Source organism: Pleuronectes platessa, chromosome 19, assembly GCF_947347685.1.
Source record: "Pleuronectes platessa chromosome 19, fPlePla1.1, whole genome shotgun sequence".
Classification (NCBI taxonomy): Eukaryota; Metazoa; Chordata; class Actinopteri; order Pleuronectiformes; family Pleuronectidae; genus Pleuronectes; species Pleuronectes platessa.
Genome location: NC_070644.1, coordinates 4,045,072 through 4,066,231, shown reverse-complemented (window position 1 = coordinate 4,066,231; position 21,160 = coordinate 4,045,072). Strand labels below are relative to the sequence as shown.

Genomic DNA, 21,160 nt, shown 5'->3' with positions numbered 1-21,160 from the left:
CACATGGATGTTAGCATTTGTCTCAATGCATTGCAGAGTTCAGCCTCACAAACCAGAATGTTCTCTTGTTTCATTTGAATATATCCACAGATAAAACAAATACATTGTTTCGTTCTGTTTGAGAAACATTCGCTGAGAACCACAGGGTCCAGCTGAATATGTGGGACAGACCCTTGGCCTCAGTCTGAATTATTCTCTCTGCTGGTCTCTGATGCCATCTTGTGTTCAGTAAAAGGATTTCACAACCGACTAGTCAGATCTCTTCTGTATGATGTATGATAGAAAATAATATTCCTGCAAAATGCATGGAAATGTATTCAAGTTCCATATGAAATTTACTAACCAGTCAGTCAGCAGTTGGATCCCAGTCTCCCCCATTTTGCAGACTGAAGAGTCCTTAGGCAAAATTATGACCGTATGTGTGCATGATAGAGAAGGTGCTGCACATACATGCACTGTATGAATGTGTGCGTGAATGGGTTAAGGACAAAATTATGCTGTAAAAGAGCTTTTTGCGGTCATCAGGACCTGTAAATCACTAAATAAGGGTTTAAATCTAAGCACTGTTTAGATAAAGACTGTACCTTTGAATTGAGTAACAAATCGAACACAACACTTTTGTGAACAATACAATTGTTGACTGAAACATTGTATTTCTACCTCAGCTGCCTTCAGACTTTATTTTAGTCCTAACTCTGTTTTGTTATTTCATGTGTTGTCAACATGAACAATCTCAAAGCTCAATAATCTTAAAAACATTGCCTAAATGCAGCCATTTTCTTCTACATCACATTCAATGAAAACAAACCTGAATGTGGATCGAGACCTGGCTGACAAAACACAACTTACATATGATGCTGAATTCAGTGTTTTTAGACTTTAAAGTTGTTATACATGTACATCATTAAAATAGTTTACACAATATGTTGGAGATTTGGCTTATTATTTGCTTTAGAATTAATCTGTTCTGAATTATTTAGTAATTGTATGAATGTGTATTTGTTTCATTTTCAATATTTGGTCGGTTGCGGTTTATTATGTTCTGAAAAGACTGTCTGTTACTATAATGTGAAGTATTTCAAGATTTTTTTTAGGTGCCATCCCACTGAAGTAATATATTTTGTATTTGTATTTAAGATTTGATATAAGATGTCGTTGAGGTCGAACTGAAGCGGCACCCATTGCGCATGTGCAGACGCTCCCTCTCCTCTCCCATCACCGACCGACAGTGACCTCAGAGTCTGCAGCAACACTCACACAAAACTTGGAACCACACACACACACACACACACACAAACACACGCTGCACGATAACACCAAGAGACAGCAAGCTCAAATCGTGGCAGCGGCACCTCTTATAGGCACTTCCGGTGGCAACAGAAACTGCCACTGATTTGTTGAAGGCAGTTGCCGCGATATGAGGCAGTGTGTGACTTATTCCTTCAGATCCATATGTAGTTTATGAATGTTTATCAGCGTGTTACTGTTCTGAACACCAAGGATAACTGATCTCTATTTCTCCACTTGTATTGTGAAACATGCTCGTTTATATGGCCGCTTTCTTTGTCATATTTGTACAGATTCTGCTTAAATGTTTCTAACTCCGGCAGCTCCCACCTTTGTTTAAAGGCAGCTGTCTCTGTTGCCACACTGTTTGGAGGCAGCTTTGACTTATTCAGGGAGATTTGGACTGATCTGTGAAGTGTGACAACAAAGGCAGCTGCCCCAATACAATGTGGAATCTAAGCCACCTGCCTCCAAACAGTGTGGCATTATAGGCCGCTGCCTTGACACATCAGTGGCAGGTTCTGCTGACACCGGAAGTGCCTCTACGGGCTACCGCTGCCACGATTTGAGCTTGCCCTCAGTGGACCGCTGCCACGGGTTGAGCTTGCCCTTACTGACAACACGGACACGGGCAGAGATGGCCGCGATCTTCGGGAAGATCTTCGTGGGGGTTTACGTGGAAATAAAGCGGAGCGACGGTAAGTTGCCTCTCAGACGCCGCTCTCCCTCCGGCTGATCCGGATGAGCGGAGCTAACGTCGCCGCTCGCCGCAGTGGGAGCGCTCGTGCTATCGAGCGGCTGCTGCATCATCCTCACTGCAGCGAGAGGATGATGCAGGGTTGCTGTAAAACAAACAATACAAATTAATTAAGCGCCACAGCCTTAAAACCCAGATTGTGTTATTTTTGCTGCTGCCGTCTGTCAGTCGCACAGACACAGACACGCCGGCCGGCCGGGCCAGCAGCCGGGCGGGTCCGTCCACCTGTGCGTCTGCCGGGCTCTGACCTGAGCCAAACAAATGTCACCTGTCCGGCCTCCCCTCTCCTCCCCTCTCCTCCCTTCATCCCTCTCCATCATGGCCCCAGCAGAGGAGGAGACGATGGCACCAAACCGCCTCTGCATCCTCCAGCAGTAGCCTGTAAATGATGGAGGGGTGGTTGCATGCATGGGGCCTCTCCCCTCTGACTGCATCTCTTCATGCCGGCTCTAAACGACCCCCTGTATTCCAGCTCATGTTCTGCTGCAGATGTTTTATTTTATTTCATGCCTGTCAGGCACTGTTAACTGTAAATGCAGCAGTTGTGTGGCACACAATGAATGACAGGGAAAAGCATTATCACCATCCCTCACATGAGCCACACCCATTAGCATCTTCTTTTAGTCTTTAAATAGGGACCGGAGACAGGAGATTTTCTGTGATGCAAACATTAACAGAGAACAGTCTGAGGGATCCTGTTTGTTCATGGCTCACTGTGTCATTTAATGCTCCTGCAGTTTAAAGTGGGTGTCCTATTGGTGCTGATGCTGAGCGGGCCGAGCATCTCTTTACGTCCTCTCTGTGTAACCCTCTCTGCAGGACGGATCCACCAGGCGATGGTCACCTCGCTGCATGAAGACAACGACAGTGTGACAGTGGAGTGGATCGAGAACGGGGACACCAAAGGGAAAGAGGTGCAGCTGCCATTCATTTGCTTTATTTTGTGCAGGATTGCTTTGCTCAGGTGGTTCCTCCTTATTGGTTGATTTTGGACAGTTCAAAAGTGTCACGAGAAGAAACAGAGTTAAAGTAGCTTTATAATAGCAAATATGTCCAATGAGGTTTTACATCATAAAACTAGAAGGGCTTTCTAAAAGCGCAAACCTCCGCCAAAGGCTGGTTGGCCACTTGATCGTCACATTGCGTATTGAAATTAGATTCATAAACAATGTACACAGAAACCTTCTTTTAATATTAGAGGCAAGCAAAAAATCCATTCTCTGTTATTGTTGAAAGGATAATGTGTAACTGTACCTGACAGCTCTCTCCCCCCATAAAATCATATTAATTTAGATTAAAAAAGTTCAGATCATTATCTGGATCCACACCAAATTATTTCACCTGTTCATAGAAATATGCACTCTTCATATGCCTTTTTTTTATGTCTGCGTTATTTCCTGAGAAACTCACAAAAATGTCAAAAAAACATAAATGTTAAAGTGTAAACAAGTTCCTGGATCTGCCCACTGATGTGGATCTGCATCAAAATTGAATGGCTTCTTTCCTGACCCATACCACACGCAACCTGCCACCAAGTGTCGTAGTCCTGCTAACAAGCAAACACAGATGAAAACATAACCTCAGACAAGCACAGACCCAGCAACGACAACCCCTGTCTCAATCCACCAAGATATGACAGAATGGCTGCATTCAATAACAGTGGCTCATGCACTTGACATGTGAACAAATCCTATGGAGCTGCAGAAACACCAGCTCCACATTCCTCCTGCAGCTTTCCAAATACTCTTTTTTTTTCTGTATGGATCATTTCAAATGTGTCTCAGAGTCTGATCCAAGGTAAACACAACTACTGGCTAACTGCAGAGGGGTCTACATCCGGGTGAACGTGACAGCTTGTTCTCTCGGTTAATGTGAACATTGTAATGTTTGATTTTAGTGGGTCAAGGAGAATGTCTTTCCTGTGTTTCTCATGATGTAATGTTTCCATCCATAGGGAGAGCTGACTGTTGGATTTGTGTGTGTGTGTAAACCTTTTTGCGTGAGACAATCTCCAAGCAGTCTCTTTTCGTCTTTAAATTAAACGCGTTGCTTGTCTGGAGATATCAAAGTTTTATTAGTGCTGTTCCTCCAGCAGCTCTTCTTGATCTTCACCGGTCTCATGTTTGTGCCTCAGGTTGACCTGGAGAGCGTCTTCGCTCTGAATCCAGATGTTGCTCCTGATGAGGAGATGCCACAGAGTCCTGAGGCTTCTCTTCCTCCCTCAAATGTTGCCAAAGCCAGCAAAGTCCCAAAGGTCTGACTCTCACTTCCAGTTCCCTTTCACCCACACAAACACATTCAAAGTTTATTATTCAGGGTCTTTGTTAAACTTAAGATCATGTTTGAGTTGTATGATTTCATTTAATGCAGTTAATACAGGCATGATTAATATTATTATAATTTTTTTTGCTGAAACAGCTTTTATGTTGATAGTCTTACTGCTAGTTTAGCACAAGCACATTTATTCTGAACTGCAAACCAAACACCTATATTGTAGGTTTCTGGTTATACTGTCTGACTACTTATTACTAATCCACAGCTTCCAGGCAATTCTATTTGAGACTTCTCTGTAGCCAAGATTTAAATAGATTTGGGGCAAATAATGATAATTTTTATCCTTTCAGTTATCTGACAGTCATTTTTCTCGATCAAATGTTTTGTGCATAAATTGTCATAAATTGTTCCCCCGAGTAAAATGATATAACATTTCTTTATTCACTTTTGAGAAGCTGAAACCAGTAAATATTTGGTGTTTGCACTTGAAAGGCCCGAAAAATGATGAATTGTTTGATTTCAAACTACCAATCAATCCACTTCTAGTTCTTGTATTTACTGCTTTTTCTGGTTGTTCCGTTTCTACTAGAAATGGTTTTCAATCTGAAACTTCTTTGAAAGTAAATTTACAAAGGGATTGAGTTTTCACAGGTTTCCGTTTGATCACAGGAGGCTACTGTGCAGATAAATTGAGTCGTTCTTAATTGCCTTCAATAAAGGTTTTGGTTCAATAGTGTGTAAGCAGGTTTTTCATACATGTGTTATCATCACCAACATAGATTCTGTACTTTTTCAGGTTGTGGAAATCTAGCTGATAGGTATTTACTATTTCACAGGCACGCTTTACATCAGTTTTTGATTTGTCCTGTGCAGTGCAATCAAAACATGATATTTACGCACTCATCTCCTTTTTAGCTGTTCAACTTGCTGATTCTGTCGGGTGGACTGTTAGGACGATTCTTTAACAAAGTCTGTCATGTCCGTCTACTTCCAGCTCTGTTATGATTTTTGCATTTTTGTCTTTATATTTTCAGAACAGACGGACTACATCAATACCAAAGCCTGAGAACGCTCCACGGGACAACAGAGGTACGTTTGATTTAACATTATTCACCAAGAAACCCACTGACCCACAATCTGAGCGTGAGCTAACTAACAAAATGTGTTGCTTTTCCTGCCTACTGAAACAAATACATTAAAATGGTATTAATTGTAGTAATATTTAAAATAATACTCATAACTGTTGGTGAGACATTCATGCACAAACATAATTTTTAAGCTTGTGCACATTTTAACTCGTTACCAGACAGCCTGAAAGTTATTTACCTAAAATAAAAAAGCTACTTTATTTCTTTTTATTTCTATTTATACAGTATCTGAGATTGTGGTGTCTTAATGCATGTATTTATTGAGTATGTTAAACATGTAGTAAAAGGTTCAAGTTTAGTCATTTCCATACATATGCTCAATATAGAGAATTAAGAAAACCAAGAGAATTTACGCCGTTAATCAGTTTTAAAAAATAGTTAGCAATTCATTTTCTGTCATTACAACCTTGAAGGAAGCCAAAACCGTCTGCAAGGATTGGTACCTCTAGGTTTAAAAGTGTAATACGTGTAGGGATTAGTTTTATATTTATTAGTGTTGTGTGCTTTATAATTTGAGCAGACTGACCCTTTTACTTGAATGAATGAGTGATTATCCTGGACCGTGTGCTCTTCAGCTGCAGCAGTGGGAACCACCCGGGCCCGTCCCAGCCAGCAAACCCAAGCTGCAGAATCCCCTCCGCCAGCCATCGCTCCCCAGTCTGCACTTAACCAGACCCTGCTTCAGCAGCAGAACGGTAACACATCGTCTGTGTGGCTTCATGTACAACACACATCAGTGGGGCTTCATGTACAACACACATCAGTGGGGCCTTTCTCCGAAGTAGCTTCCTTCCAGCGTCCCGGCTGTTGTTTTCTGGTGGCGGGCATGTTGCTGAGGCCCGAGCCGGTGATGTCATGCTCCTCTCACAGCTGTGAGGGACTCAAAGCCTCTTTCACAGCCGGTCTCTGGCTTCTGGAGTTCCACTCATACTGCAGCACTTGTTCTAGAGTTCTTCTGGGGCTATGGGAATTAGCATAAATGTACACTACCGGGGAACTAAAATCACACATAATTCCTATGAAAGCAAGTGCAGAATCACATTGAAGGATAGGTCTAAGGTTTTAGCTGTCTACTAAATGAGTTAAATAAAGTAAACACCTGTAATAATTCTTGTCTGAGTATTTGAGTAGTTTTATATATCTGTGGGGAAAAAAACATGAAAAACCTTGGGTAAACCTACTGAAGTAAAAGTAGTGACACTACAGTGTAAAAATACTCTGTCCAACAAAAAATACTGGATTCAAAACTGTTTATTACTTTCACTTAGTCGTGCAGACATCATGGTGCTGCAGCACATACTCACCTGCTAAGAAATAAGCTTTGCGATATGTTTTTAACAATGTACTTTGTAGGAATGAATGAGCACTGGAGTGTAGAAAAAACATATTTTTGTGATTATTCCAATTGGTTTGTTTCTTATGTCTCAGCACGGAAGAAATCCAGCTGTGTAAAGGAAGTGGAGAAACTCCAGGAAAAACGAGAGAAGAGACGACTTCAGCAGGAAGAGCTGAGAAAGAAGAGAGCTCAGGTCAGTAGCAAAGAAACACATGCACCCAGTTTTATTTAGTACACAGTGTTCCTACTGCAGTCGGACGACGAGTTCACACAACTTTCACAGTCAGCAGATCTCGGTGTAGTGCAAACTGCACGATTTGCTGTATTGTGATCGGGAGTCTTACAGTTGTTGTGACTTGTAACGCCCGACTAATATGTTGATCCTGACACATCAAGCTTGAGAAGCGGTTGAAATGCTTCAGTGGGCGTCACAGTTGTAAAAAATAGAGAGCGGCTTGGCTTTAATTTTCTATCCGAACCAATCGGAACCCGAGAGAAATCGAACTGAGCCCGACCCAGTAGTATTCTATTTATCTGTCTGAACCCTGTCCAGGCCTGGTGCAGATAATATAAGTTGCACTGAGTTACCCTGTCCCCGACATGAGGTTTCATTACACAACACATGCAGATTTTGTGAAGAGCTTGAATTAATTTAGGAAAATATTTTTCTTTTTAATAAAGCAAAAACCAAGACAGCGTTTTCAGGACCACAAGGTGATGTGAATCTGACTGAAATATTTAAGTACTTTATGGTTAAAAAAACGCTGATCACTTCCTGTTCACTGTGTCGCCGTGGAAATGAAAAATGTCTTGCATTTAAATAGTGGTCTTTACAACCACTCGAAGCACTTTACACAATGAGTCACTTTCAACCATTCCCACTCACTTTCATATAGCGCTACTACTCCTACAATTGCACAATGATTGTACCAGTGTCTTAATAATAATAATAATAATAATAGCTTGAATTTATATGGTGCCATTCAAGAGACCCAAGGACACATACATCCATGAGGACAAAAGTCAAAATCATTGTCCTAGGACAATCTTCAACACAGTCCACCACCTGAGTCACAGCTGCCTGGAAGCCGTAGTTGTGATTCTCTGGGGATTTTGAAATATCAATAAGTCACCCTGGTGCGTGAATAGTTTATACGTATTAAACATAGTACCTGTAGATATGTCTTCAGGTTTTGGGCTGGATTTGTGTCTCAGTTCTAGGCCCATGCTAAATATCATGTAGACCCTTAAAAAAGGGGGCACACATTTTCTCATATTGCAAATAAGGAATGCAGTTTTGATTTGCTTCTGAATGATCTTTCTCAGCTGTGCCTGCATGCATATGTCAAATATTCGAAATGAAAAACTAACAGGATATGTACATTTCATCTGACACCTCTGTTTTGTGTTTTCCGTTGCAGGAGGTTGATGTCAATCTACCAAACTATGAAATTATGTGTATGATCAGAGACTTCCGAGCCAGTCTGGACTACAGGCCATTAACAACTAACGATCAGGTAAGTCTGGTTGGTAATTAATGCTGCCTTCACAAGGGGGCGTGGTCAGCATGCTCGTTAGAAGAGTTCATCCAAACATCCCCTGCAAGTGATATTCACAACCTCGAAATTTTCTAAGTTCTGTTGTGTTTCCTGACATCTCCAAAAAGGGCTTTGAAGTTCATTGTTCTGTTGAATGTAAAGTTAATATATTTTATATTTATATTTTCTCATCACATTTTTATGTCTAAGGATTTGCATTTCCTGTATTACATTACCCGACTACTAGCTAGCCAAATTGTTTGCCTCTGTAGCTTCAGTGGCTAACAGCACAGACAGTAATGTTAATATTCGTGTCCATATTACTGTTACCGAGCAGAGAGTGTTCACACGGCTAGATCATAGAAGATAGGACCAGAACCAGGTGTCAAGTTGTTCAGGGAAATAGTAGCTTTAACATATTTACATTTAATAGTAAACACCAGGTAAGATACATGCACAAGGTTTCATTAGAACAAATTCCAATTTGTATTTGGCCAAAAGAGGAGTTTGACATTTAGAGGGTTTTCATTTGATGAAGCCATTAAAAAAACCTGGTGGGTTTGGATGTTTCACTTGGTGAAAGAGCTGAAAGTGTCAGTGATGAATATGTTGATTTTTCCAAACTCAAAGCTACTTGAGGGGAAATAAATGGGAAAATCTACAACGTTGAGAAGTTCAATGTCTGAAAATAAGCTAATTTATTTTGTATGTTCATAAAGAATAGTGTATCTGTACTTCTTGGTGTTTCAGATCGAGGACCACAGGATATGTGTCTGTGTACGTGCACGTCCCCTCAATAAAAAAGGTGAGAATTGCCTTATACAGCTTTTTACTTTGAGCCACATGGATATGTGTGAACACAAGTGATTTTCTTCCCAGAGATATCTGGGAAGGATTTGGATGTGATCACCATTCCCAGTAAGGACGTGGTAATGGTCCATGAGCCCAAGCAGAAAGTCGACCTGACCCGCTACCTGGAGAACCAAACTTTCCGATTCGACTATACCTTTGATGAGAATTCCACCAATGAAATGGTTTATAGGTAATGTTTCTTTCTACTAAGTTTCAGAAACAGAACTGAATCAGTCTTTTGTTAAAGAAAACGCTCCTCTGCTCACAGATTCACTGCTCAGCCGCTGGTGGAGACCATTTTTGAGAGGGGGATGGCGACCTGCTTCGCGTATGGACAAACTGGAAGTGGGAAAACACATGTGAGTGTTTTGATTTACCATTTTTTTAAATTTTTATAACATGTTTTTTTATCACTTGCCGACTTTTAGTGCACATGTGACTCATTTTTCTCCTTTTCAGACGATGGGTGGTGACTTTTCAGGAAAGAACCAGGACTGCTCCAAAGGGATCTACGCTTTGTCCGGTTGGTTTCCCCTTTTCCTCCATCTCCACTGCTCGTTCTTGCATTTGGCTCAATAATGAAGAGTCTCTTTTTTCTCTCCCTGTGCAGCCAGAGATGTTTTTCTCATGCTAAAGAAGCCAAATTACAAGAAGTTGGATCTTCAGGTCTTTGCCACATTTTTTGAGATTTACAGCGGGAAGGCAAGTGTCGTGTTGTATTAATTGGTTACACTTGGTAACACACATTTTTTTTTATTTATCATTTATGAAAGATATAAAAATATTTAATAACTACTTTATGACACTATCTAGTGCAGTTGTTTGCAGAAATAAGCACATTGTACTACATTATATACAGTCTTTTAACTAATGTAACTATATATAACAATTTACCTTCTGCCAGACTACATTACATATTATATAAATCTATTTGTGTTCTGTTTCATCACTTATTACCTTTTCTTTTGCTAGCAGAACTTCTAGCTAGAATTCCAGTCCACCTTTTTCTTGTCTTTCACTGATGTTCAATGTACTGTGTAATATATTGTTGTTAAAAAACAAACACTGCCCCTCAACACAATGCACAGTTGATGAGTGCAGACAGACTGCTGCACTTATTTTTTGACTCCACTTATCTATTATTGATGAGGTTACTTATGATGAGCCACACCCACTGATATTAAGGTGGAAGTGGTTGATGTCCAAAGACAAGCAGGTCAGGCACTTTGATAACACAGATGTTAGCTCCTGGAATAACACTGACCCCCGCAGGGCTGCTAGCTAGAGACCCGCTGAGCCATGAAATATGTTCAGTCAATTATATAGCAATGAGAAGTTGTTTTGTTGAGGTTAATGAGTTTTTTCCTCTCATAATAATAATGAGAATACTAGTACCGGATAATAAATAATGTAAAAACAAATAAAAACCCAGTCATTAAAGAATAAAAAGTCTTAATGTGTGACAAAAATGGAAGCATGACAATTATAAAAACTAGAATTAGTAAAATCGGGCATGCGGTACGATAAATTATGAATTAAGCTTTAATTTAAAGGAAGGCACTGAATCAGTGTGCCATTATCCTCGGGCAGGGTAATCTTTCAAAACCTCTGCCCCCTTTAGTTTTCAGCCGGGAATCTGCAACAGTGATTTCAGTGACCAGGACAATGTTAGAACCAGACCGAGATATTAATCCGGTTACTCTCTACAATCCTGATCTGAACATTATCGACGAGTGTGTGCACACAGATACTAACTGACCAGAGATAATGACCACATGACAGAACACAAGTTGAATATAGTTGGATTAAGTCTCAGAAATTATTAAAATAATCCTCCATCCCCTCAAAGTACCAGTGTACATCATGTATGACCAGAAACTGCTGTATACCAGCATCAGGCTATGGATACCAAAAGGAAATTTGACGATAACCTCAATATGTGCTTTCCTTTAAAGGTGTTTGACCTACTGAACCGCAAGGCTAAGTTACGGGTCCTGGAGGACGGGAAGCAGCAGGTGCAGGTGGTGGGTCTGCAGGAGAAGGAGGTGAAATGTATGGAGGACGTCCTAAAACTGATTGAATTGGGAAACAGCTGCAGGTAAACACAGGAATTAATGTTGTAATTGTTGTTGGGAAAACTTTGGACTGGTCCTCACAAATACACCCTGTGCTGTTCTTTTCTGCGTCTCCTTCAGGACTTCTGGTCAGACCTCAGCGAACGCTCACTCCTCTCGGAGCCACGCAGTGTTTCAAATCATTCTGCGTAAACGGGGGAAGATGCATGGAAAGTTTTCCCTGATCGACTTGGCGGGGAATGAGAGAGGGGCAGACACCTCCAGCGCCGACCGCCAGACTCGCTTCGAAGGAGCCGAGATCAACAAGAGCCTTCTGGCACTAAAGGTTTCCTCCTCAGTGCTACTGATATCCTGTGTATCAGTGTTTTTACTGCAGAGGTCGAACTGTTTTTCCATGCGGCCTGGAAACAGTTCTTGGGTCTGCATTAAACTAATTTAAAAACTGTTGTCATTCTGTCTCAAAACATACAGATTGAAACACGTTATGACATAATGTCCATCCTTGACATTCAGTAACAGAATTCAGACAGACAGACTGCAATTCAATTTTTTTATTATTTGTAGACCAGAATATTTCAGAGTTTATTTTCTCTCTTTTCAATCTTGCACAGTGCAAAAGAGACACAGACTCATTCAACTCTAATCTGAGTAGCTGAAGCTTTTCGGCTTCTAGATAAAGTTACAACTAAGGACCAAGCTATTTCTCCTAACTCTTGATGAGAGTTAAGTGCAGATGATGGAGGGCAGACTATGAGGTAAATTGTGTAAAAATTTTAAATTGAAGTAAATTTGAAAACCAAGTTACAAACCAACAAATTGTTCCTGCAGATAAACAGTTTATCCACCCCCTGAGTCTTATGGAGAACTTTGTTTACCTCACATAAACTCCTTCTCATTTATTCAGTCTCCTGCAGACATAAGGATTTCATTGTAAGGAGTTTAGGTCAAAATAATCTTTCTGGAAACGAGGCAGGTGGATTTTTGCCTTTTATATTTTTTTCCCGCAAGAGTTGAAGTTCATTTCATGTCAGTGCAGCCCGACCAAGTGCCGATTCATCAGTTCGGCAGAATTTCCATCTTCTGGTTACATTTTTTGGCAAAATCAAGAAAAAATCCGTTGCTACATCAAAGCATTAGTGCTCAGGTTTAAAAGTCTTCTATAGAGGACAACAGGGTCGACTTTTATCAATCTTTGTTACTCACACCTGCAAATTGTAGTGGTTTGAGTTTAGCAGTTTAATCGTTTATTCAGGTTTAAAAACATCTATCATGAAGATGAATAGTTTATCTTAATGATGTGCAAAATGTTAATTGGAAAAAATACCTTCATCTTTAACTCACTAGTAAGTGTTGATGTCTCTACTGAGCCACTGATGATGTCTCTGTCTCTGTGCAGGAGTGTATTCGAGCTCTGGGCCTTAACAAACCCCACACTCCTTTCCGAGCCAGCAAGTTAACCCAGGTGCTGAGGGACTCCTTCATCGGAGAAAACTCCAGAACATGCATGGTAAGAAAACAGCACAGCCACATGTGTTACCCAACAGGTTTGAATGAGGCCTGATATATGCTGATCCAATGTTTTCCGTGCACAGATAGCGACCATCTCTCCTGGAATGGCCTCTTGCGAAAACACCCTGAACACTCTGAGATACGCCAACAGGTAAAACACACTCTCCTGATCTGCTGTAACTGCAACTCAGGGTCTAGAACACAACTGGCTCTATTCAAATAAATGAATCACACAGGGTTTAAGTCTGAAAGCAGCCTTTGAGCTGTGATTTGAAGGTGGTGTTACTTGAGTCAGTACCATTTCTCTTTTTTTGGGGGTAAAAAGCTATTAAATGTATAAAACACTGACACATTGTCCCTGAGCAGGTCATGTGTTTGTGAGACTCTGAAAACAGCTGCATGAGGCCACGGTCACACATGTGCAAATGGGAATATTGAGAATGTGAAAAAAACGTTTTAAGCTCCTCCTCACTCCTCACAAGGCGGAAGGTTTGCCTCAGAAATATTTGCATGTGGGTGACCGGGCCCTGATGCTGCTGGGATAGGGTTTGATGACAACACTGAACATGAGGCAGGGAAGCTGTAAGCAGTGGATTGAAAGACACTAATCACTTTAGTGGCTGATAATTCTCTGTGGGGTTGTCATCGGGAGTAGCTATTTTCAACTTCCATATTGTTATTTAATCCGTTTGAGATAAGAATATGAATTCTGGCAGCTATGTAAATGAAAACTAACCGATCACTCATTAAAAGCTCTATTTGTTCTTTGGAAAAGACTTACATCAGTAAGTACATTTATTGTAGTAGTACATTTTTCGAGTACAGTACCTTAGTATGGTTTTGAGGTAGCTGTACTTTACTTACAGTATTTCAATTTTCTGCTACTTTGTACCTCTATGGCAATATGGTACCTGATACTTCCCCCACATTTGTATCACTTTGCTATTGCTGCTTTACCTTGACTAAAATATTTGAGTGCTTTTTCTCTCACTCTCCTCTCCTCTCCTGTCCCTTCTCTTTGTTTCTGTGTTTGTTTCTCTCTCCCCACCATGTTTCCAGGGTCAAGGAGTTTGGCATCAGTCCCTCAGACATTCCCTTCTCCCAGGGCGGGGGTGGAGGGAGTCGCTGTGATCTCTCCCCGTCTTATGAGTATAACTTATCACTTATCATATCCCTTTTTGTCATCTCCCATCCTCTTTCTCCATAGTCTCTCCCTTCACATGGCATTATGACATCACCTGCACGTCTCAGTCATGACCACTTTTTGTTGCACTCAGAAGTTACCCTGTCATCTACAGTCAGAGAAAGTTTCAGTCAGATCAAGGATAAGCCCGGGGATATTCTGTATTTTTTATCAATCTCAGGAAAATATGCAAAAAATGAATCCATACAGGTTATTAAGTTATCCAAAGCCTGATAAATCTGGTTTGGCCGGGGGCTCTCTGTTTGGAGATTGCATGTTCTCATGTTTGAATGAGATTTTTCTCTGGATCCTCCCACAGTCCAAAGACATGCAGATTGGGGGGAGGTTCACTGGAAACTCTCAGTTGAGTATAGGTGTGAATGTGATTGTGAATAGTTGTTTGTCTATTTATGGACTGTATGCTGTCGACCCGTCCAGGCTGTACCCTCCACAGCCTGCTGGCTGAATGGATGGATGATATATATCTCGTTCCAGTAGACAGTGTTGCTCTCTGTGACATGTTCCTTCCTCACCATGAACCCACACACACTGTACTTTATTATGACTCAGTTTTAAAGATGAAGGTATGTGTATTTGCAACTTGTTTGTAAAGATTAACATCCACAGTAGGAACCAGTTAGTTTGAGCCTGAGAGCCACAGACATGATAGAGAAAAGTAAAATATATTATACATATTCAATGTACATCACCAGCCTTATTACTTTACTGCTGGCGCTAATAATAATTTGTGTGCACAATTTTTAGGGTTAGTTTTTTTTTAATCATTTTAGGATAAGTTTACGTTTGATAAAGTGTCCCTGACTGAACTAATCGAAAGGGTTCTGGGTTTGTATGTGTCATTTCAATGTTTGGAGGGGATCTTTAATGATGGTAACCTGCAGGCCACTAATCTCCTGAGTGGAGACATAAATACTGTACTTCATTATTGCCTTATATCCATAATCCCAGTGTTAGAAGAGGTAACTTCTGCTTTTCCTCCCATTTTTTTGTTAATTTTGCACCAATTTGACCTCTTCTCATTTTGACAGCTTAGATTTCCCTGATTGCCTGCATGGAGTCTTTAACGTGTCAGTTCCTTCATCGCCACACTGATGCTCCATATCCCCCCCTGTTATATCACAGTATTTGCTTCTTCTCCTGGCATGCTGAGCATTTTCACCATTCATTAGTCTGTGTTTGGTCGCATGCAGCTCCAGCTCCATTAGCTCATCTGGTACTTCAGCAGCAGTCAGTGTTTCTGGATTAACCGGCTGCTCTGGTGTGTTGTCAGGGTGAAGGAGCTCATGGTGGACCCGGCAGCAGCGAATGGGGGCCGCCAGGGAGGACTCGCCAACCAGCTGGAGGTGCTGGAGGCTCAGTGGGGAGTCGGCAGCTCTCCACAGAGAGACGACTTGAAGCTGCTCTGCGAACAGAACGTAAGACAAACACAGATTCATTCAGGTGGATGTGGGCTTAAATTCGCCTTAAAACAATACTCACATTTGTACATTTTGCACTTAACCATTAGCAATGTTTTTCTCTGCTGTCACGTTCTTACTTAGTATGGGCTCATTTAAGCTCACGGCCATATAAAGTCCTGCACCTCTGCGGAAACATGAAATCAGGTGAAGAAGTACACACTGTTTGTATGACAGCTTCTCAATTATGTAAAATCAAGTTTTTGCAGAATCATGTTTCCCTTTCGACTGCAGGTTTTGTACTTCAGAGGCTGAAAGAAGTTTAATGAGCAGCCCTATGTGAGATAATACTCATACTCTCTCACATTTATTATTCATTGAGTTATTGCAGCTAGTGGAACAGAGGCTAGACAGAGTATGAGGTCATGACTTCAACTCTCTGTGTGATTATTTAATAAAGAGCCTCCAGTGTAATTGATGGGGTCAAAATCTCCCGACCTTGTTCAGTACAAAACATATTTTCCAAAGTTAGTCTGACACTAATATATGACCTGTCCTAGTCCTAGTTTAGATAACTAGGTTGAGACATTAGATAGGGCTGTATCTCTCTCGCTAGTTTAATTAGGCTGTAGCAGACTATTTAAATGCTGCTGCTGCTGCTGCTGCTACAGAAGCTAAGAAGAAACAAAAGCTGAGAGGAACTTCAATTGATTAATAGTGTTTAACTGGGAAGTGCTGGTTATTCATCATACCAATGTCATTAAAAGTCAATTAAAAGTCTGAATTTATCAAATTAAGTGAGTCTCATCTTCCAACGCTCTGTGTAACTTCCCACAGAGAGGAACATCAATACAGCCACAAAGTGCTGCCCCTCAGGTCCCAGTGTCACTGGACCAAAACCGACTCGGTTGTGTTTTGTTTTTCTCTTTGTAGGAGGAAGAGGTTTCCCCGCAGCTCTTCTCCTTCCATGAAGCCGTGTCTCAGCTGGTGGAGATGGAGGAGCAGGTTCTGGAGGACCACAGGGCTGTGTTCCAGGTACTGTAGAGTCTCAACAAAGTCAAACAACAGTCACTGAATATCCGACAAGATTCTGACCTGACATGACTGATCCTCATTAAGTCAAGTTTCAGGAGTGACCTGATATTTCTTTTCTGAAGAAACAGTCACAGCCTGATTTTCTTTACTGTGTGAATGATCTTAAACTATTATTCACTGCAATTCAATTCTTTCATAATGTGCTTTCCAACTAATATACAGTGCCTTGCATAAGTATTCACCCCCTTTGGACTTTTCTACATTTTGTCATGGTATAACCACAGATTAAAATTTATTTCATCGTGAGTTTATGTAATGGACCAACACAAAATAGGGCATCATTTGGAAGTGGGGGGAAATATTACATGGATTTCACAATTATTTACAAATAAAAATCTGAAAAGTGTTGAGTGCATATGTATTCACCCCCTTTACTGTGAAACCCCTAACACAGATCTGGTGCGACCAATTGCATTCACAAGTCACATTTGCAAGTCACATAATTAGTAAATAGGGTCCACCTGTCTGCAATTTAATCTCAGTATAAATACACCTGTTCTGTGACGGACTCAGAGTTTGTTGGAGATCATTACTGAACAAACAGCATCATGAAGACCAAGGAGCTCACCAAACAGGTCAGGGATAAAGTTGTGGAGAAATATGAAGCAGGGTTAGGTTATAAAAAAATATCCAGAGCTTTGAACATCTCTCTGAGCACCATAAAAATCCATCATAAGAAAATGGAAAGAATATGGCACAACCGCAAACCTACCAAGAGGAGGCCGTCCACCCAAACTGAACAGTCGGACAAGGAGAAAATTAATCAGAGAAGCAACCAGGAGGCCCATGGTCACTCTGGAGGAGTTGCAGAGATCCACAGCTGAGGTGAGAGAATCTGTCCACAGGACAACTATTAGTCGTCTACTCCACAAATCTGGCCTTTATGGAAGAGTGGCAAGAAGAAAGCCATTGTTGAAAGGGATCCATAAAAAATCCCGTTTGGAGTTTGCCAGAAGCCATGTGGGAGACACAGCAAACATGTGGAAGAAGGTGCTCTGGTCAGATGAGACCAAAATTGAACTTTTTGGCCTCAATGCAAAACGCTATGTGTGGCGAAAAGCCAACACTGCCCATCACCCTGAGCACACCATCCCAACAGTGAAACATGGTGGTGGTAGCATCATGCTGTGGGGATGCTTCTCTTCAGCAGGTACAGGGAAACTGGTCAGAATAGAGGGAAAGATGGATGGAGCCAAATACAGGGAAATCCTTGAAGAAAATCTGATGCAGTCTGCAAAAGACTTGAGACTGGGGCGGAGGTTCATCTTCCAGCAGGACAATGACCCTAAACATACAGCCAGAGCTACAAAGGAATGGTTTGTATTAAAGAATGATAATGTCTTAAAATGGCCCAGTCAAAGCCCAGACCTCAATCCAATAGAGAATCTATGGCAAGACTTGAAGATTGCGGTTCACAGACGGTCTCCATCCAATCTGACTGAGTTTCATCTTTTTTGCCAAGAAGAAGGGACAAACCTTTCCATCTCTAGATGTGCAAAGCTGGTAGAGACATACCCCAAAAGACTTGCAGCTGTAATTGCAGCGAAAGGGGGTTCTACCAAGTATTGACACAGGGGGGTGAATACTTATGCACCCAACAGATGTCAACTTTTTTGTTCTCATTATTGTTTGTGTCACAATAAAATTTATTCTGCACCTCCAAAGTACTATGCATGTTTTGTTGATCAAACGGGAAAAAGTTTATTTAAGTCTATTTGAATTCCAGTTAGTAACAGTACATAATGGGAAAAAAGTCCAAGGGGGGTGAATACTTATGCAAGGCACTGTAAGTGCTCACAGTTCAGTGAAGGTAGATGTTTATTTTCATTCCCTCCTTATCAGTCAGATGTCTTCAGTTATAAAGTGTTTACCTCCACAGGAGTCCATCCGCTGGCTGGAGGACGAGAAGATGCTTTTGGAAATGACAGAGGAGGTGGACTACGACGTTGAGTCATATGCAACTCAACTAGAACAAATCCTGGACCAGAAGATCGACATTCTCACTGAGCTCAGAGGTAAAGTCCTTTGCCTTCATCTGAGCTCGGATGTTCTTCACAGCTCTTATCTTCAACATTTTCTATCAGGTTTGACAAGGCACAAAGTGAACACTCAGATCAGTGTAAAGGCTGCAACAGCTCAAGGTTAAAGCCTTGTTTCCATGAAGTTTTGTTTCATGTCTGTAATTTAGTCTCATTTACGGACTCAGCTCTCTTGTGTTCATTGTGAAAATAATTTCTTTACAGCTGACTGCAGACGCCACTGCAGTCTTTGGAGAAAGGCAAATTAGACAAAAGATTTTTATGGAATATGTGCCTGGAGTAATATCGCAATAAAAACTTTGTGTTAGGATTGGTGGTTGCAGCACACTGTTTGTCAATAATTCTATTATCAATATATCTAATGATATAATCATAATTAAATGTTTATATTTGAATGTAATAACTGAACTCACACGTTTATTCAACTTCAGTTTACTATTTTTTAAAGAACATGGAAATTCACTATGTGCTAAACTGGCTCAACAAGTTTATATTTAATAGTAGAAAATCACAATGTCAAACAATTTAGTTGAGCCTCTTAGGTAATTCGTTTTTATGCCAATTTCTTGTGGCACTAAGTTTATATGGTCTTTCCGAAGGGGAGGAGTTAAGCAACACATCTGAGATGATGGAGGTTGCCATAGGAACAAATGCTCTTCCCGTTGACTCGCATAAGGACACAGAGCTATGTGGAAATGAGGCGTTGACATTCAGGGAAATATCGGGAAAATAAGCACGTTTAGCAACAATTGAAGTGCACATTATCAAAACTTATTTTCGACCATTTGAAAAAAAAACTCACTGTCAGTGGCTGTTGCTCTTTCTCAATTAATTTATACGTGTTTCAGAATGCTGTGTTTTTGATACAGCAGCAGCTCCTCTGGTTGAGGAAGCTGGGGATCAAGAGAAAAACCCAATCAACACTTTGATAGATTCTCAATCTCTCCATAAAAAACACTCAATCGTTTGGACAAGTAGCCAAACAGAATGAATCACCACATGTGACTGCAGAGGGCGCTGTTGCTTAGTAAAAATAGTTTTGCGTAAGCAAAAAGAGGCCCTTGAACGGCACAAGTCACAAGTGGTGATATCTGATATTTTTTGTCATTGACGCATGTTGTGTGATGTTCTCTTTTCTTTCAGATAAAGTCAAGTCTTTCCGTTGTGCACTCTCGGAAGAGGAGCAAGCTAGCAAACAAATAACCCCGAAGAGGCCTCGTGCACTATAGACGCCCATAAAGCACACAATATTCCACTGTAATGATGACTTGACCTGAGACGGGGGAGGCCTTGTCTCTAAGATGCTCAGCTGTTAATTTATGACTTACTGTCTCTGTGTGTTTGGTTCCTCCTTCCACCTCTATGCTGTACAGACTGCCACCGCTTCCCCTCATCCATCCGTCCATCTGTAAAACCAAACCGTCTCTGCTCTCCACCATCCTGTGAAGTGAATTCACCACCTTCCTGTCATGTGCAATAAGGCACACGTGTTTCATGCAAACGAAAAAAAAGATGAACAACTATTTGTTTTAAATGAATTTTTATAGATTTAATCATATCTTATCTTCACCGTGGCCAATTTTTTAAACAGCTGTTGCCATTTTGTGCAATATATGGAGGATCCTCCTCCTGTTCCCTGTGTTTCAGTTCAGGGGTGAACAGCACATGTTGTGTTTGTCTGTACAGTAAAATTAGCCACTGTGTGTTTGTGTTGATACTGTATAGGTTTGACTGAGCCAAAAAAAAACACAAAACTGCCCTTACATTACATCAATTGACCTAATGAGGGCGTTATGTCAGTGTTCCAGACGGCATTTGCAACATTAAAGAAATAATACTTCTTGGTGCTGCCCTTGTTTTTATTTACCTTGGGAAAAAAAAAAGTTTAAAAAAGTTTAAGCTCTGTATAAACTCTCAATGAAAACTGTGAGCTGTGTGCGGCTGACAGACTCAGTGTAACAATTCAGTTTTGCATTTATTTGTGGTATATAAGTATGTAATAAATGACATTTTAAATCTTTACTGATGTACAGTACATGTCAGAAATTATAACTTCTCCAATGAAGATGCAGTGTTTTTTATGATTATGATCGTTCATTACATGCTAATACAGCAGCTTATTGGAGTTAAATACATTAATGACCATTTTGATTTGCTTACAACTGTGTGTTTTTAACAGTTCTGACTTGCAAAGTAAAGTGTTCCTAGTATATATTGAGTTTGTGCATTCACTTTGTGAACGAATGATTTCAGTATTTCTGTAAACTTGTGGGCCCATGTGGGACAATGATGCCATCAATTGTCTTTGACAAAAAATTCAAGATATTATTTCTCTGGGCTGGGAGACATTCTTTTTTAAGCTTTTCCATTTGTTCACAGAACTAGATACCTCAGATATGTTTTGTGGGATTTTTTTCAAGTGTTCACGTGAACTCAAAGATAACTTTGGTGGTCAAGGATCACCGATGTCACAAAACATACTTTAAAATAATTATGACAATTTTAATAGGATATATGATGAAGAGATGACATTTCACATCCTAGGGTTGAAGGTCAGCTTTATGTCAAGAAGTTCCATAATTTAACTCCATGGCTCAGAAACCGAAGAAAAGATTGTTATCTTGGTCTTTATAACTGTCCAGTTTTTCC

At 40.6% G+C, this 21,160-nt stretch overlaps 1 protein-coding gene across 1 annotated transcript; it reads left to right on the top strand.

Annotated features, from left to right (window-relative positions):
* Positions 1–1,924: 1,924 nt before the first annotated feature.
* On the top strand, positions 1,925–20,377 carry LOC128424893 (kinesin-like protein KIF2A). The gene is made up of 21 exons (XM_053411328.1): positions 1,925–1,985; positions 2,864–2,958; positions 4,179–4,298; positions 5,353–5,407; positions 6,048–6,161; positions 6,844–6,995; positions 8,224–8,319; positions 9,091–9,145; positions 9,220–9,382; positions 9,461–9,551; positions 9,652–9,715; positions 9,803–9,894; positions 11,148–11,290; positions 11,388–11,592; positions 12,664–12,774; positions 12,860–12,927; positions 13,836–13,942; positions 15,241–15,395; positions 16,311–16,412; positions 18,352–18,487; positions 19,655–20,377. Exons 1-21 carry the CDS (start codon positions 1,925–1,927, stop codon positions 19,738–19,740), a joined length of 2,271 nt encoding a protein of 756 aa, XP_053267303.1. The 3' UTR covers positions 19,741–20,377.
* Positions 20,378–21,160: the final 783 nt, after the last annotated feature.